Below are 18,300 nucleotides of genomic sequence, written 5' to 3' on the forward strand. Positions count from 1 at the left end.
GCCGGGAGCGGCCGAGGAGGCCTCCCGCCCTCCTGACCCCAGCTCCTTGGGGCCGGTGACCGCCTCGACGAACCATCGCATCGTTTAGGTTGGGAAAGACCTTTAAGGACATCGAGCCCACCCCTCAGCCCAGCACTGCCAAGTCCACCACTAAACCATGTCCCTAAGCACCACGTCTACACGTCTTCTAAACACCTCCAGGGATGGTGACTCCACCACTTCCCTGGGCAGCCTGTTCCAGGGCCTGACAACCCTTTCGGTGAAGAAATTTTTCTTAATATCCAATCTAAACCTCCCCTGGAACAACTCGAGGCCGTTTCCTCTCATCCTATGGCTTGTTATGTGGGAGAAGGGACTGACCCTCCCCTCGCCGTCCCCGCTGCCCCTGGGCACAGTCGCGCTGTCGCGCCCTATCGCGCCCTATCGCGCCCTATCGCGCCCTATCGCGCCCTATCGCCGCCCCCCCAGCCCTCCTCCCAGCCACCAGGGGGCGCTGTGCGCGCGCCTGCCCCTTGCGGCCCGCCCGGCGGCGCGGCCGCCCGGAAGTGACGCTAATGTTTTGCTCCGCCATTTCCGTCGTCGGCGGAGGCGGCAGGGGCGGTCATGGATATCCTGAAGCGGGAGATCAGCCGTAAGCGGCAGCAGCTGGAGGAGAAGGAGCTCGTGGGGGTGAGGGCGGCCGGGGTGGAGGCTCGGGGTTGGGGTGGGGCGGCGGGAACGGCCTGAGGGGGAGGCGGGATGGGGCCGGGGAAGGGGAGAGGAAGCGGCCTGGGAGAGGAGCTCGGGTGAGGGGATCCGGAGCTGCCCAGGGTGGCGGTTTGGGAGGGTCGGGGTCGGCCCGGGAGGGGTTCGGGGAAGAGGAGCGGCAGGGGCCCAGGCTGGGGTGAGGGAAGGAGTGAGGAGGAATTTGGGGCTGGGGACGGGGGAGCATTGGGGGTGCGGAAGCAGCCTGGCTTTGGGGCCTTGCTGTGTGCCTCTGCCTTTTGGAGCTGGTTTAGTTATTTATTTCAGGCACCGAGGGATGAGAAAGGTCTGTGTCACCTTTGGTGAACGATGCGCGGATCCCTGTCCTCGCCACGGCTGCGTTCTGTTTGTAGCAATAGTAGGGTCGCAGAGGTGCTGGGGTGTGCGCGGGCTGAGGGTGTTAGCTTAAAAACACCCACAGTAAAGCAGAGTGCTTTTGTGGATGACTGAGCTTAGGTTTTGGCGTTAGCGGTTGAAGTGGGGAGCTGTGATCGGAGGGTGTTGTAGGTCAGGCAGGCAAAGTATGAAGAAAGAAGTAATAGTGCGCATTAATCAAGGGAAATGGTTCAGGGTGACCACAGTTGCCAGCTGTTGTGTGTGTGGAAGGTCTTATCAAACACACTTCTATGTAGATGCACCAAGCAAGCTTACAAAATACTCTGTATAAAGGTGGTTTCTCCAGCCACCTTGATTTAGTGTGGAATGACATGTTTTGTATGGTTTAGTTAAACAACTTCCCTGTACTCTACCGTGGGGCTTGTTGTGCACATCTGAAGTGAAGCTTTACGCTAACGAATACCATGGCCTTACATGGCAAAGAATGTGGGGTTTTTTTAAAGTGCTGGTGAACACGTTGTACTTTTAAGTCTGCTTATACGTATATTGCTGATTTTCAGAGGTGCTTCCAACTAATTCCCTTTACATGACAATGTAGCCATCTCTATGAAAGGATGTGGCTGAATTCACCCAACCAAGTAAGGAAGTTTGAGCCGTTTTTGCCCAAGTATGCAAAACTGTAAACTGTTAACAGTTTTCCTCTCTTTTAGGGAAATAGGAAATATTTCAAACGCAGTGAGTTAGCTAAAAAAGAGGAGGAGGCCTACTTTCAGAGATGTGGCTACAAGGTATGGTGATTGTTCTTTCAGGAATTTGTGTGTTTACTTTGAAGTCTACATTTTATTATCAACAGTATAAATGTTTTTAATGATAATTGTTGTTCTTTGTTCAATCTGTTAATGTTATACATTAGCCTGTAAATGAGAAGCCACCTGGAGAGGTATGACTTTCCAAAACCATTTTCAATGCAGGGAAAGATATGCATGATATACAGCTACTTAAGTTTGTGTTATGGTTTGGCTTTTATTTCTTTTGTTTATTTTTTCGTGGAAAGCATGAAGTGGCTTGGGATCAAAGCTTGTCTTCCTTTCTTTTTAAATTGTGCTGTTAGGCATGAACACTGGATCTGATATAGCCACCTTCCCCCCCCTTACCGGTAAAAAATGGATACATTCAGATAATTTTATCCATTAAAATAATTTTCACGGTCTTGTCAAAACGTCCAAAAGAAATCAGTATAGCGTGGGCACATATTAAAAAGATCTGTCAACTTTCATACTGTTTATATTTGTATTTGGGTTTTGGCCATCAACCATCCAGCATTGAAAGAGTGCAACAACAGCATTTATTTTCTTGCTGGCAAAATATTAGGAAACAATTGGTAACCTAGGGTGCATTTTGCAACAAATGAGTGATCTGGAAGGCTTTATCTGCCTTGTAATGGTGTCAGGGAAATGGTTTACTGAAATGGAAAGAATGTTGTTTTCTTTTACAAGTGTGTGTGCCTGCCTGCCTGCCTGATTATACGTGTATGGGAGGGGGTATGCATTCCCTTGTGGAAGGTAGAGGCTCGTAATCTTGTTTGCTGTTCCTGGGCACAAATAGGAGCTTTGTTTTCAATTGAACTTTACCTAGTTAGTGACTTATTCTGAAACCTTGATCTGTTTGTAGAATATTTGAACATCAATGCCAAAATGATTCTTGGAACGTGCAGCATATAGTCATGAGAAAGTGTTCTGTGAATCCAGTCGCTCTTCCAAGTGGAAATGACTACATGATGCTTTTTGAGCATTAGCTTGAGTTCTTCAGAACCTTACATGGCAGTTAAAGTGCCATTACCTGTGCTGCTGCAGCACCAGTTTTGGTTTGAAATGTAACCCTGAGAACGGTTTTAAAATAAGTTGCTTCTTTAAATTTAGTACCTTTTTAGAGCCTCCCAGATTTCTGCATTTGATCTTTACTACATTAATAAGATGTAGAATATAGACTGATTTCTTTTTAAATTCAGGTGCGTTTTTGCTTTGCTTAGACTTAATAAGCTGTAATAATTTGACTTGCTTGAAAAAGAAAGCACTGAAACCAAAGTAACTGTGGTAAAGATATTGCTTGTAACTTGGAGTCCAGCTGACAGAACGGATCAAATCTTTTCCCCTCATGCTGCTGTCTCTTTATGATTTCAAGAATGTTTGTAAGTTAAAATTTGTACGTATCCTTCTGCCATGGGAGTGTATTTCTTTATATATATATATATATATTTTATTTTTTTTACACAGTTCTTCCATATTTTCTATCCCCTGTCAATTCCCCCTTTCCTGCATTGATGGAAATTTTATTTTTCCCCTCCCTTTATGTGTTGAGCATTGATTTGATTGTCCTTCCCTTACTTGTTCCAAACACCTGTGGTTATAGGATTGATTTCTGTGTTGGCTAGTACAGCACTGAATATAGATTTGTGGCTGAATCCTGTAGCTGGAGCCACAGGGGTGGATCCTTACATCCACATGGAGTCACACTGACACCGGAGTGCAAGTCTGGCACATTGGCCTGAAAGAATAGAAAAAATTCTTTAAAAAAATCTGTCTAGTACATTCTTCAAACTGATCAGCCCAAATACAGACTGGAAATGACAATGTACTGCCCATGCACGGAGAATGCTACAGGGTGCTGTAGGATTAAGTGGAGCATTTCCCTCTTAGCAAGTATGGAAAGGAAGTAAATTCTAGTAAGGAATCTAGGAAAAAACAAGATGTGAGCGAGTACTGTTTCCTTATTATAGGAATATTACCAGCAGCAATCTGCTCATGCTGTCAGAAGTGTAAAATTTGAGCTTATAAAGGGAACTGTAGTTACATGACTGCTGTCTCAAAGTTACTTTGATCAAAGAGTTGTTTTGCATTATTAAAATACTGAGTAATGAAGAAGGAAAGCTCTGTTTGATTCAGGGACCTTCTTTTAGATTAAGAGGAGTTGTTAATGAGATCCTATCCCTATGAGGAGTTGTAGGTGTCTTTTTTTTATTAACCCGCAAGAAACTATGGCAATCTTGTTAGAAAGATGTGTTGCCTTAAACAAGCACCTATCAGGACCTGATAGAAGCCATGGATTGCTGCTAATTGTATTCAGCTTGCTGAAGCTGTAGGTAATAAACTTTTTAAGCTGACACTGCCACCAAAAGAGGCAGCCCCACTCTCTCCCTGCCCTTGGGTTTTTGTTTCTGCCCTTTTGTTCATGCATGTGCTACACCTGGTGAGCTGGATGAGGAGGTTTAGTGGGCTAGGAAGAGTACCTTTCTTTGTGTTTGCCAGATTATTTTCTGTTTCAATCATTTCTTCCACCTGGTTCATCACACAGCGATGCAAATGCTTTTGCATGGGTAAGGATAGAGCAGGGGCAGTAATCAAGAGGCAGAGGGTGGATTTGCTATTTCTGGCACCAGTGCTGACATCTGCCTGCTAAAGTGATTGCCAAACTTCAGCAATTGTCCTTTCCATTTGCTGTAGAGACTGCTTCCTGCAAGATCCACAACTGTTAGTTAAATAGTGGTACTTTTAAAAGCTTTTATTGTTCCGTGAAATTCAATTCTAGACAATAAAGACTATGAAACTAGAAGTTTATATTGTCGTATTACAATCTGTGTTCTAGAGTTCCTGTATCTTTACACTGCTGTCAATACATGGGTTTATTTCCCTCGGCCCATTAGTAATTATGTCTGTTGAATGTAGGTACAGCAGCAGGAGGAGGAGGAGAAGCCACTGACTTCATCAAATCCAGTGCTGGAACTCGAACTGGCAGAAGAAAAGTTACCAATGACCCTTTCCAGACAGGAGGTAAAATCAATCATCATAAAGAGACTACTTGAGTTTACAGCAAATGCACCTGAAATTTCTTGTTAGGGCTGCTTTTTATAGTGAAGTGTATTTTTTTTTTATGGCAGTTTGTATAAAATAAGCAGCCTCCATTTTTACAGTCAACAATGGTCATCTTTGCTCATCAAGGATCTGCTGTCCAATTGAATGCATAGGGAGGTACAGATAGGTAGAGCCTCTGTGCTATGGATTTGCACAGGTGTGCTATAACATTTTACAGCTCTTTCAGATGACTTCTAGGATAGTACCCTGAATATCAGTATTATCCTTGCATAATACTCAAGATGTCATGCTGTTTTTTTCCAAGATTTTTTTCCTCCAGCTTCTTTTCTTTGTAGCTCATTGGTCTGAACCCAAATTTAGAAACCAAGTTTTGGAAGTTCACCTTGATTTCTAGAAGAAAAAGTCTGAAGCCAGAGCAGCCAGTGTGTTCTTTGTCCCTTCTAAGGATAAAAATACCTATGTGAATGTGAGTTCACAAATAGATCTGTACTCCAAAGCAGAAGACAAGCAGGAAGTTCAGAAGTACAGAATAAATTCCCGTCTTGGAAGTACTGAAATTCACAGCTGAAATCATCCACGAATATCACATGACCCTTACTTTTGCAAGATACTTACTGTTTTTTACAGGAATATATCACAGGACTTGTAATGTGGGCTGTTGGTTTCATGTTTGGTCTGCATGTCCTGTGTAATGTTCACTGTCTCACTATTGATCTACTTGTGTGCATGTTTTGGTCGAGGTTTAGGTGTTGCTGTGCCAGCACGCTATGCACCCCTGGTTTTGTGATACGTATGCAAGTCAAATACTTGCCTACATACAGCAAGACACTTGAACTGAGTAAACGAATTAACGTCTCAATTCGTTTAGTCTCTTGTTGTCCAACCAGTCTATTGCTATAAGGTAGTAGTGGCGTGAAATGAAGTGTAAGCCCTTCTCTTGATCACCAAAGTATTGCATGGTGATTCATGTATCAGTAAGCCTATTGCTTGGTACAGTACATGAATAATGATAAGTATAAAGAGATCTAGAAGCAATGCATGAGATGAGGAATCGGGAGAATAAAGTTCGGTTTTTGGCTCTGCCCATGACACTGCAAATCAGCCAAGGGAGGATGTTATGCCTCTGTTACATCTAGTTTTAAAGTAACTATCGCATTAGATTATGGGACTTAACATTTGCCAAATGCTTAAGGATAAGAATTTTCAGGAAATCCGTCTTGCAGATGTGCTGGGACAACCTGCAGCCTAGTTAGGGAGTATTTTTATTGCCCTGGACAAGTAGGTGAGTGAGATTATGGTCAAGTTCCTTTGTGATTTTGAAAACAGTTTTTAAGCTCTGCCAGAGGGATGATTTTGTGTTTAAGCAAGTCAGAGCAGGTAGAAGTTAGACTATACTAAACAGCTTGGGATTTTATGCAAAATTTAGATTGGTAATATTTGGAATGACCTTTCACTGAAATACCGTGGGAATTTTATATTTAGGTTGTAAAGTGTCTGGAACGTTTTCCTACTGCTTAAAATATTGCCATTTCCTCTCCAGTCCAGCTCAGCTTGTTATTCTAAGCAAAGTAAATAAATCCATCCTTCTGGATTTTATTTTGCTTCCTTTACGAGTTTGCGTAAGGGAATGCTTTGATTCTTTTCAGGTTATCAGGAGGTTACGAGAGAGAGGTGAGCCGATCAGACTGTTTGGAGAAACAGATTATGATGCATTTCAGCGTCTGAGGAAGATAGAAATTCTTGCACCTGAAGTGAACAAGGTAAGACTGGCTAGCTATTACTTATTTGTAGTCAGATTACCAATAAGGAGCCCTATAAAAGTTAACCGAAAATCAGTTTAAGTAACTGTTAATTTTCAGGAGGGAGGAGTAGTACAGAGCAAAGAGAAATATCTGCTCAGTCTCATTTATTGCCTTAGGAAGTATGTTAAATGTCATAGTTTTGTGCACAATTACAATTCCTTATGTTAGACAGTTCAACCCTAGAACTTCTAAGCCCTTTTCAGTTGAAAGAGGGGCCTCCAGGTGGCAGTAATACCCCAGCCTGTGCTGTTACCTGCTTTTTAACCAGCAGAGGAGACAGTCATTTACTGTTAAAACTGTCCTGTGTTTGTGATTATATGCATCTCTGAGAAGGTACAGGTAAGTAAGAGGACTGCATCCTGTCTTTCTGGTATGTAAATGATTTTTCAAACCCCTTGATTCCAGAGGTATAACTTGTTATGGAAACTTCATTTTTCCCCCCTTCCCTTTAAAGTAGCCATCAATTCAAAAAATAACTAAAAGATATAGTTAACTAATTTACTCCTTTTGTCTTAAGAATTGGTCAGTTAAGTGAGGAGGTGCAATTGGGGTTTGTTTTGCATTCACTGTTAACCAAATTTGCAACCGAGCTAAAAGAGTGACAGTTTGGATTTTCTTCCCTAATTTGTGGCAAACTGAATTGTTTGAAACGTCTTTTCTGGGGCTGCCCAGAAAAGGAAAGCCTTTTCCTGTTGAAGTCTTTTAAAAAAAGATAAACAGATCGATCTAAATGTTTATTTAAAAAAAAAAAAAAATTGTGCTAATGGCAGCTTCCCCTCCAGTGACACTGACGACAGTAGTAGGAGTATTAGGAAATAGTGAGCTCATAAATAGGATTGCGTTGGATTTTGTTACGTGTTTCAGTCACTCCTGTTGCTATATGTTGCTTAAAATGTGGACAGTTACTACAACCAGTTTGTGGTTCAGACATTTTTAGACTGCTAAATGATCAATGGAAAAGCTCCAGGCAGTCAAGCATGATGATGGAAGAGCGGAAATAATGGTGCATATCTACTCCCAGCGGAGTGGCTGAATTTATCTTAGGGTAAAAATGTCATACTCCTTTATAGGGAGTGTGAGAAGCAGAAAAGGCCTTGGCTCTGCATGACACTGCTCAGCAGTAACTAAAACATCTCTGCATTATCAACACTGTTTTCAGCACAGATCCAAAACATAGCCCCATACCAGCTACTATGAAGAAAATTAATTCTATCGTAGCCAAAACCAGCACAAGCTTTATATTTTATGTCTCAAGAGTGCAAGTCCTCTAACTGTGTCTAAGCTGAGTTTCTTGTTCTATTTAAAAGCAGCCCTTAACTTTATATATATGGTTTCATACTGATTCTAATTTTTTTTTAATCACCTATTCTAGAGTAGGGGTTTTTAAACACTTCATCTATATAAAACATTCTGCTATGTTTAAATCATTGGTAATAAAGGGAAAGTACATAAATGTTTTATGTGATAGTACTGAAGGAGTGTTGCTTACCTTATTTACAGCTTTTTTCAGGGTAGGTGTGAAGACTTGTAGAGCTGATGGTGGTTATGGTCTGTTTTCTGTTTGGTTTGGGGTGGTTCAGTGCATTGCTTGGAGAAAATGTCGTGAAGGAATTCCTAGAAGTCGATTCAGTCCTCCATGCTTTTCTGGTGAAAATATGGTAAAAGGTCTTTTTCATAGGTATGAACATTGCAGAAGTTGATGCACCAGCTTTTTGTTAAGTGCTGAAGCAACCCAGAACTTGTTCTTTGCATTCAGTTTAAATTCAGACAACAAAGCTAAACCCTTATGCATGTTTTTACAGAATTTGGCTTTTCTTAAACAGAAGTTGGATGCTCACAGTGCCAGTACTGAACTGCTTTTATTTACTTGAGGTTTTTTTGTAAATTAGTCATTTCTTATCTTTTCTAGGGCCTGAGAAACGACCTGAAGGCTGCTTTGGATAAGATTGACCAGCAGTATCTGAACGAAATTGTAGGAGGCCAAGAAGCAGGAGACGATGACTCACAGAATGACTTGAAAGTCCATGAGGAGAATACTACTATTGAAGAACTAGAGGTATGTGATGGGTAGAATTTAATTAAGGGATTATAGATGTAGTATATTGTTGTGAGAAAGCTTCAGGATTGTTTAGAGAAAGTTATCTTGTTTTCAACATCTAACTTGGGCATTCTGAAGTATCCCTAAATAAGCTCTGTTAGGCAATTTAGGTTTCTAAGACTTGAGTTGCACCATAGGTGCCTACAATAGACGTGAAAACTCAAGTGCTCTTTGTTTACAACACCTCATCAAAAAGGGGGCAGGAGTTGCCTGCAAGGAGAGTGCTACAGTTAGGATTCCCTCTGCAGGGAGTTTGGAAGTAGAGAATTTAATAAAAATACATTACCTGGTCATAAATTCTAAAGCCTTTCCAGTGAGTATTTGAGAGGGTAATAAGCTTAGTACCAATGAATTTTCCCTATACAAGAAAGATGGACTCTGAAAAAGGGACACACAAAAAGAATGTTTGATATAAAAACATCCAGGACCAAAAAAAAAAAGTGGACGTCACAAGTAGAGAGGTCACAGGAAATACAAGAATTCCAGAGACGATGTGTCCTAGAAACTTCAGTGCAAATGGCTACTATGTTCTGAAAGAATACCATGGTATTTGTGTAAGTGAATGTAGAATGAGTGCCATGAAACGCATTCAGCACCTGGTATTTTAGGGTAATGTTTTGAAAAGCGCATTAACTTCAGCTGAAGACTTTTACCCTTAATCTTCAAAACTCTTTGCAGGAGTTAATCTTCATAACGTCCCTCCAAAAGTGTGTTTAAGAAATAATCTGATTTATAACAGAAAGCCTAAATGAATACATTATTACTAGGAGATAGTCTTTGGGTTTTTTGTTAGGGTACCAGGGGTTCTGGTTTAAAATAACTGTAGTACCAGAATGGATACTGGTTGTAATGGGGCTGCATTTTATTGATCTGTTAGTTCTCAAAATATCCCCTTTTTGGGGTAGTAGGGCAGGCTTAGTTTGAGCCATGAAAGTAATCTTTTTCTGAAAAGTTTGAAAACTCTGCAGTCTTAATTTTATCCTACTTTAACTGCATTCCCTTGAGCATAAAGGCCTACACTGAATTGGGTTCCAAATCTAGGAGATTTTTTTAAAATAAAACTCCCTTTGAAAATGTGAGGACAATGGAAATAGATTATAAATCCAACTATACCTACTGGAAAATATTTCTAAAAGTTGCTATTAGTATTAACAGTTTTAAGGTTTTGGCAAGAAGCTAGAGTATTGGAGCATACTACTGGGGTTTTTTGGTGGTGTTTTTGGTTTTTTAAGGTTTGTTCCCTCAATTTCACAGTTACAATTAAATGAAATGGTAAAAAACCCCAGTACATCAGAGAATTGGAATAGCTTAACGAAATAACTAGGTTAATTGATGGCTTTGGGGATCTCAAAAAATGCAGTGCACCCACAGTTCCCCTTAATACAGTGCTGTCAGACAGCTGCTAGTTATGCCAATAATTTAGTAGTTAATGAATGAAAAATTACTGTTGCATTGACTTTTCAGAAATAATCATATTGGCTTTTTGACTTAAATGTTTTTAATAGATTAATGAATCTCAGTAGCATATATAGCTGTTTCATTGCATTTTCTGACTAGTGTTTTGGATTACTGGTGGAGTTTACTACAGTTCACAATGCAGTGAATCAGGCTCTGCTGTGGTGGTGGTGGCAAACTTCTAGACAATGTGAAAATAATTGCCTTTTTTGTCCTGTTCTAGGCTTTGGGAGAATCCTTAGGACGGGGTGATGATCACTATGATATGGACATCATAACGAAGTTTTTGAAGGTAGCAAACTCTAATAGATAAATTATTCTGTAGCTGTGTCATTTTTTTTTTTCTATCATGCAGATACATTTTTGTGAATAGAAGGGACGATTTCAGTTGCTTGGAGAGAAAAACTCAGACATTGTGCTTAAGATGTGGGATGTTTCAAATGCTTCGCGCTCCACGGCCTTGGTTAGTTACAATAGTGACTTCTGCTGGGCCTGGGAAAGAGCTGTTGGGAGAGCAGCGTTCTTCAAAATCTGGTCCTACTTTTCCAGAGAAAATAAATATGGTTTTGATTTCTGTATGATAATTGAGGCAGTTGTATGTAGTTGCTTCTATGTACTACTATGGCATTAAAAACTTCCGAGGAGTCCCCACCTCCCTTCCCCAGGAACAGTGCAAGCTGAAATGAAATGTCACTTGGTTCTGTTACGTGAAATAAAAGAATTTTAAAGGAAGTCTGCTGGCTTTGCTGAGGAAACAGATTCAAGTGGACGCTAGAAAACTGTTTCCTTGTTTCCTGGCAAGAAGCCTGGATTGCCTCTCATTTGAGATGGTCCCTGTGTAACTATTGTGATGATCAGAAGTCACAGCAAGAGTTGAAGCTTTCATTTGTGGGTATCAGATATGTTGGCATTTTAATATAGTTTGGGTGGGGCAGTCAGACAAAGAAAGCTGAAAAATTGTTTTCCAGGTGGAGAGAAGGTACATTTGACATGTTTGCTTTCTGTTGTGTTGAATTTTCACTGTGATTTTTACTGTTCCTTGCGCTCTTTCTCAAAAGTTACCCTGAAACATCAGCATTCTACTTACATTTCTGCTCTTTTTATGTACCCCTCCTCCTTCCCAGCACTGATACCTACACTGTTGTTTCCTTGTACATGCTTTTTTTATACATGCTCCTCCTTTGCCCGTGTGTTTTTGTGATAGGGTTGTTCATATCCCTCCTTGCCTGTCCCTCTGAAAGAGGCTTCTTGCCTTTTTAATTCGGATTTGTCCAAAAAACTCTTTGCCTTGGGAACAGCGGTTTAAGCCATCATCTGTTTTGCCGCGGTTGTCACTAGATGGCACTATGACATAAATTTGCTTGTTCCTTGTAGTTTCTTCTTGGAGTTTGGGCTAAGGAGCTGAATGCCAGAGAAGACTACGTGAAACGGGGAGTACAGGGGAAGCTGAACAGTGCCACTCAAAAGCAGACGGAATCGTACCTGAGGCCGCTCTTCAGAAAACTTCGGAAAAGGGTGAATCACTTTTAAATGTCACTACCCTGTAAGACTTATTTTAACTTCTGCTTTCAAAGTACCCAGTGATTAGTGCCCTTTCCTAAGGTAATGTTATCTTCACTGAAAAAGAGAGGATAAGTGAGTTGGTCAGTTTCTGTGTCTAGAGCCCATGACTCCCAGTTCTGACCTCTTTGTCTTGATGAGTGAATTCTTCTGCCTACCCGCTGCTTTTCCAGGTTGCTTGATGTATCACCTGTTCACTAGGTTGCAAACATGATGGAGAATTGGGATTGTATGTTGCACTTTGCCACTAGCTACTATGTGTAACCACTTAACGTTTCTTGCTCCTCAGATTCTTCATCTAAATAACAAAGATGTTTTCCTTTGTTAAAGTTCTCAAGCTAGGGTAGGTGCTAAACTTTGTATAAATGCTGAGTACGATGATTTTCCTGAGCTGCTATTCTGAAGTAAAGATGTCTTCCTTTTTTTTTTTCCTTCTTCTTCTTCTCCTGTAGACACTTCCTGCAGACATCAAAGAATCAATAACAGATATTATTAAATTCATGCTGCAAAGAGAATATGTGAAGGTAGGTATGTTTGCGCTCTTCCAGCATGTTCAGGCTGTCTGGTTCCAATAGATTGAGTTTATTACTTCAACATTTCCTATTTTTTTGCATTTTGAAGATACATAGCTGGAAATACACACAACGTATATTAAAAAAAAAATGAAACATGGTTGTTAAAGGTTAGGCTCCAGGTAGTGTTTGATCCACAGCCTGTCAGAAGATCTTTTGAGGTTGGTGAAACTGCAGACCTTTGCAAGCACAAATAGAATTTTTCTCAGAGATGGTTATATTAAGTTGCAGAGGAATCCTGTATGGGTAACCTGATATTGTAAGGTTAAATGAAGGTATTGAATTAATAGTAATAGGGTGTTGATTAATTAATTAGGAATTAATTGAGGTGAACTGAGTTATTGAATATGAGACACCGTCCCTTTCTTTGGCTATGCTCACATTAGCTGCCCTGGTAAGGTTGAGGTAAGCTAATGAAAAGTTTTTTGGAAAAAGTCTGCTTACTGGAGGAGGCAGAAGTACTTTGGCACACAAGATCAAAGGCAGTGTTAGGTTTTGTTTGTAGCTGCCTTCAGAAGTGGAACTCAAATACTGATAGCATTTGCTTAAGCAGCTTGTGTATGCAGAGGAAATTGAGCTGTGTTTTGCCTTTAAATCTAGTATTTCTTATTATTCTTGTGAGGACTTGGGATAATTTGTCAAGTAAGCAAGCAAACCTGCTTTTGTTATTGAAAAAACTTTAGAAGGCCTAAGGCAAGTTTAATCCAAATCATTTGACAGTAGAACTAAACATGTGGGATGTATGATAGTGGGGTTTTGTTTTGGGCCATTTTTTTTTTTTTCTTTTGGTCATCATCATTATGCTGAAATTCCCTTTCCGATGCCTTCCCAAAACAAGCAGTGAGTGTGTGGGAATGTGGCATATCTCATGGGTTAATCAGCTGTGCCTCCTCTCTCCAGGAGGTGCTTGGCTTTATGTAAACTTCACAGGCTGATTTGGGGAGGGGTTGAGTACATATTTGGAAGTTTTGGGGTTTTTTTAGTTAGGCTAATGAGCCTTGTGCTTTTAAAGATACTCATATCCTTTTCCATTTTGCTTCTTGAGAGACTTGTCTATTTCTGCCTGCTGTTGTCTTCTGTGCTTTTTTTGCTTTGTGCAGCCTAGTGAGTACTACTGTCAGCCACAAATTCTTACTGCTTTGTTAGATGAAATGCTTGAAAGATTTAAATTTTGAAATCAACATGTGACAGTAAGCAAATGCTAGAATGCAAGTTGTCCAGTCAACCTTAATCAACTCTGTTGTGACAGTCCTGGAAGGGTCTTTAATTGCATGTTCATGTACTATGTTTCATCACAAAACTATATTTAAGTCAGCAAGTAGACACTTGACTAAGACTGTTCAGACTCAGCGTCATGTAGGTGAAGACTAAGTCCTGTCCCTTCTTCAGGTTTACTCCCGGCTCTGTCTGTGACCCCCTGCCTCGTTCATTATTCGCCTCTCGGTTTGCTCAGTGCCAATTGGGAAGAAGCTGCACCCACTGGTCATGATTGCTACTTCTCATTGTTTAGTCTCTAAATGGGAGATGATAAATGAACTCCTTATCAGTGAGTCTTGTAGCTGCTTGCTAACAGTGGTGGAATGTCCTGCTCCAAGTCCTTCTTGAAGCTGCTTCTGTAATCACATGTATGTGTCTGTCCCTCTCGCTTCCTGGTTCTCAGTTGTCATGGCTTTTTTAAGCTCTGTACTTCTCTTCCTTTCTCCCTTTCTTTCTACTCATTTTCCCTTCAAGTGTTATCCTTGTTCTTCCCCAGGGATGTTGTCTGCTACAGCTTTACATTAAGAAATGGGGTCTGCTATCTTGATCAGGAAATTTCAGACTCATTTACTGCTGCTACTGCTCTGTTCATAAACACTATTACAAATATGCTTATTTAACCCAGTTTTGTAGAGAGCTGGTTCTTGGCCTCTTTAGAAGCTCGCCTCTCTCCCCGAGAGCTGTCAGGCCCCAGTGTACTCCTGTGTACCGGGTGACCTCAGTTCTGCACACGCAGCGTGGGCCTGCAGTGGGTTGCGCTTACAGCCAGGCTCCCTGTTCTAGTCTGCAACCAAAACGGCAAGGGTGTTGAAGGTGATTATAGCAGAAGAGCTTATGGGAACCTGAGAAAGCTGAGGTGAAAATAGTCCCAGTGATATTTAGTTTTAGTCAACATTAGACTGCCTTATCGAGTGCTTTCTTTCATCACCCTATAGGTAAAGTCCATAGTCCTTGCTTCCCTCAGAGTTCAGCATAAACATGAATCGTGTTAGGAAGGTGTGTTGTAAAATTGGTTAATATTGTGCAATGAAACCTGATTTGGAGAGACTGGAATATGTGGTCGTGTTGTATCTGGCAATGCAAAAATGCTCAGCTTTCTGATGCCCTTTCTGTTTTGCTAAGTGTGCATGCACTGTATTCCTTCAGGCAAACGATGCCTATCTTCAGATGGCTATTGGAAATGCTCCCTGGCCTATTGGTGTCACTATGGTTGGCATCCACGCTCGAACAGGTCGTGAAAAGATTTTCTCCAAGCATGTAGCCCACGTTCTCAACGATGAAACTCAAAGGAAGTATATTCAGGTAACATTAACTTTGGAAATCCCAACAGATTTGCTTTTGAAGTTAGGGGATCGTCGAGAAATGACTGGTTTCATAGTTACAGGTGATGTGCTAAAAAGGTCCTACAAATGGACAGTTGGCTTAGTTTGGGTCCAGCGTAACATCCATTTACTAGGTAGCTCATCCTGGACCCGAAGGCTCTTCAGTGCTGGGCTAGGAATGGAGTCTGATGGATTTTTCTATGTCTTGACTATTGTGATCCTGTATGAGCACCAAAGCAGCTGTGAAGACATGCTTTATTGTCCTGAGTTCCTTCACTGTTTTAACTCCTGGTTTTAACATCACGTGTGGAATTTTATACTGTGAAATACAGTCCTTCTGACTATTTCTGCAACTAGATAAATTCATTCATTTTCCAAATGTGTTTCTTTAACAGTGTGGTCTCAAAATTCCAGGTCCAATTCCTCCTATGCATATTCATACTCATGTCATGGACTTCTGTTGTTTGTGGAATTAATAGCAGTAGTTTTTCTTCTCCGATGTTTCAGCATAGTGGCTGGATGGGTCTGAGGAAACAAGTCTTCTCTCCTTGTATTGTTAAATGTATTTGCTTCTTGCCAGTTGCAGTTTCATTGAGATAAAGACCTTCTGGCTTAACTCTGAAGCCTCCAGAGCAGCATCGTGGCGCTCAGAGCTTCCGGCAGGATCTTGCTGCTGCAGCAGAAGGACTCCTGTTGCTTTTCAACTTCTGCAGATGTCTGCAAGCGGATTGCTTGTAAAATGCAACTTCTTCTACCTTGAGTCTCTTTGTATTGGGGCTACAAGTATAACCTTTGGTTTCTTTTCAGCTGTAGTTTTTAATATCATAACCTGTCAAAAATATCATCATGAAGTCAGAGGGAGCTCCAGACACTTACAGAGCCAACAAATTAAATTTGACCAATTCTTTTGTAAGGTGAAAATAATCATGTGGACTACACATCTTCAGAGACAGGCTCCAGTTAGTGTAATACTTGCTTGGAAGTATTTAATGGATTAAATAGCTTACGTTAAACCAAACAGTTCTGTTGTTAGTCTGTGTTAAAAAAGGAATTTGAACTCCGAAGGAAGATTGTTGTGGGCTTCAACGTGGCCATAATGCTGCTTCTCCAGCTTTGGTGAATAATTGGCCGTCTGTGTCCATTTGCCACTCTTCTAGCAGAAAGGTCTCTACTCTACTGTTGCTTGATCTCTCTTAGCCTGCCCTTTGGAAGATACGGTGGATATGCATTCCTCACTTTGTCCCTTACCTGCTTTTGGGGTTACATCTGTTGCTCAAGGAAACTTTTGTGTTCATCTTCCCACTGTGAATTTCATATCTGTGCTTCTGAATTACACAAGTTACTGAAGCGCGAAGACAGAGTTGGCTTTAAACACGTACGTGTTGGTTTTAAATATCAGGTCTTGTTTAGCTAGTCTGGTCAAACTGGAGCATGGAATATTATGTGCTCCCAGCAGTCACATCAAGCTAACATGTTTCTGATGTTACAATCCCAGGTTTGTTGTAAATCCCAAACAAGAAGTCATTATGGTGCTAGGACATATTTTCCAGACTTGCCTGCATTGAGAAGGCCAAAGCATCCTCTGTTGAATCATTTTTCCTTCAGTGAGGAGCCGTCTTCCATGATGAGTGTCTTAATGACAGGCACATGACTCTGCCATCTTGCAGTACAATGTCACTGCTAAATTACCGTACCACCACAGCAGTTTTCTTTCTTCTTTGTTAGACTTTTATGCTTGACTTGACTGAAACCCTGTGATTATTTTCTTTCATGTTGTTTTTTGGCAATCGATGCCTTCAAAGAACAGAAGAGAAAAGTTGAAAAGTTGACATGCTGCCTTTCTTCTTGATTACTTCTTCAGTTTGCCTCCATGGGGTAGGTCAGGTGTGGTGCCACCGTGGGGAGGAATGACATCTCTCCTCTAGAGAAATTGTTTGGTGGTTCTTGTAGCTGTGCAGCTTGTTTTGGTGTCAGAAATTGCTTTTTGCTTTATAAAATTACTTTTAATATCCAGGTTTCTTTAAAATATCTTTTATTGTGATAGTGTTGTTTTCTCCCGTGGCGGCAAAGAGGGATTAAAGCATTACTGTGATCCTTCGCTATGAATCTGTCATGAGGGACTGAATCTGTGGTCTCTTCGGTTATGCAGGCTCCTCTAATATTGGAGATAACTTGGCACTTTGTAGTCAGAAAGATTCATAAAACTTAAAAACTGGAAAAACAACCAAATAGAAAAAAAACAACCCCAAAATAGCAACCATTTGTCTTGAATTCTTCTTGTTAAGCTTAAAAATACTGTAGACTCTTAAGTTTGTTTGACAGCTGCAGTTTTATTACAGAATTGTCCTTGTTTTGTTAATTCCTAGGGGCTGAAGAGGCTCATGACCATTTGCCAGAAGCACTTCCCAACAGACCCATCAAAATGTGTGGAGTACAACGCTTTATGAGGCTCTGCAGTGTCCAAGGCGTGACTCATATTTTGATCTCCAAGACCCAGAAAGGATTGAAGAGACAGAGTTTGTGCTTTACCACCAAGAGGAACCTAGGGTGGGCTTTGCGGAAAAGCATAAAGCAGCAGATTTTCTACAGCTTCCTTTTTACAGGCCCCATTTATTTAGATTTCTTTTTAAATCTATGCTTTATGCTGAACACATCCAATATACAGCGGGGGGGGGGGGGGGCGCGGTTTGAAGAGGGTATGACCAGGACAATGACCATGGGACAATGAACGTGACCCTTGCTTTTATTTCAATTTGTTATTCAGGGAACTGTACGGACTGAACTGTTTCCCATATCGTAGAGCTTTAGGTGAGACTCAGCCCTGCAAGGAGCGTATGTGGAGTTTTTTGGCTGCTTTCCCATTGGAGACTGATGTGGGGAGATGATTAGAGGGAAGCAGTTGAATCTGAATCTTGGTTATTTCTGTAAATATGAAGACTTTAATGGCTAATCTTTCATGTGGTATTTATCAGGAGGATAAAAAAAAAAAAAGGTTTATGTATTTGAAAAATACAGCCAGCCTCAGTGCAAAGAGTTTTTGATCTTGAATGCATCTGATTTGGCTTTTTTTTTTTTTTTTTTTTTTTTTTTTTTTTTTGTAACGACAGTTTCAATATAAACCTTCTGGGCTTGGGGGAAGTAATCGTATGGCTCTTGAGGCTTTCAAATCCCATTTTTATACATCTGGAGAAAATTTCAGTCTGCTGGGCATTGCAGAGAAAATAATTAGGACCTCCCATGACCACAGACGGTAATTCTTGCAGCCACAAATCTTTACCGTTGTGC

General features: G+C 40.9%; 1 protein-coding gene across 4 annotated transcripts; it reads left to right on the forward strand.

The window, feature by feature from the left end:
* Nucleotides 1–562: 562 nt before the first annotated feature.
* PRPF18 (pre-mRNA processing factor 18) lies at nt 563–18,063 on the forward strand. Of its 4 annotated transcripts, XM_041123339.1 has the most exons (12): nt 563–669; nt 1,791–1,868; nt 1,994–2,020; nt 3,262–3,282; nt 4,803–4,907; nt 6,596–6,709; nt 8,661–8,807; nt 10,528–10,596; nt 11,679–11,819; nt 12,317–12,388; nt 14,840–14,995; nt 17,382–18,063. In XM_041123339.1, the coding sequence occupies exons 1-12, from the start codon at nt 604–606 to the stop codon at nt 17,460–17,462; spliced, it is 1,077 nt and encodes a 358-aa protein (XP_040979273.1). In that variant the 5' UTR covers nt 563–603; the 3' UTR covers nt 17,463–18,063. The 4 variants fall into 4 exon arrangements, with proteins under 4 accessions (XP_040979273.1, XP_029869136.1, XP_040979274.1 ...); XM_041123340.1 differs by lacking the exon at nt 14,840–14,995 and having other exon boundaries at nt 575–669; XM_030013275.2 differs by lacking the exon at nt 3,262–3,282 and having other exon boundaries at nt 579–669.
* Nucleotides 18,064–18,300: the final 237 nt, after the last annotated feature.

This window comes from Aquila chrysaetos, chromosome 5 (assembly GCF_900496995.4).
Source record: "Aquila chrysaetos chrysaetos chromosome 5, bAquChr1.4, whole genome shotgun sequence".
NCBI classification, from domain to species: Eukaryota; Metazoa; Chordata; class Aves; order Accipitriformes; family Accipitridae; genus Aquila; species Aquila chrysaetos.

Coding starts and splice junctions, on each gene's coding strand:
- PRPF18 (XM_041123339.1), top strand. CDS start 604: ATGGATATCCTGAAGCGGGAGATCAGCCGTAAGCGGCAGCAGCTGGAG. Junction 11,820..12,316: donor TCAGAAAACTTCGGAAAAGG/GTGAATCACTTT, acceptor CTTCTCCTGTAG/ACACTTCCTGCAGACATCAA. Junction 14,996..17,381: donor CTCAAAGGAAGTATATTCAG/GTAACATTAACT, acceptor GTTAATTCCTAG/GGGCTGAAGAGGCTCATGAC.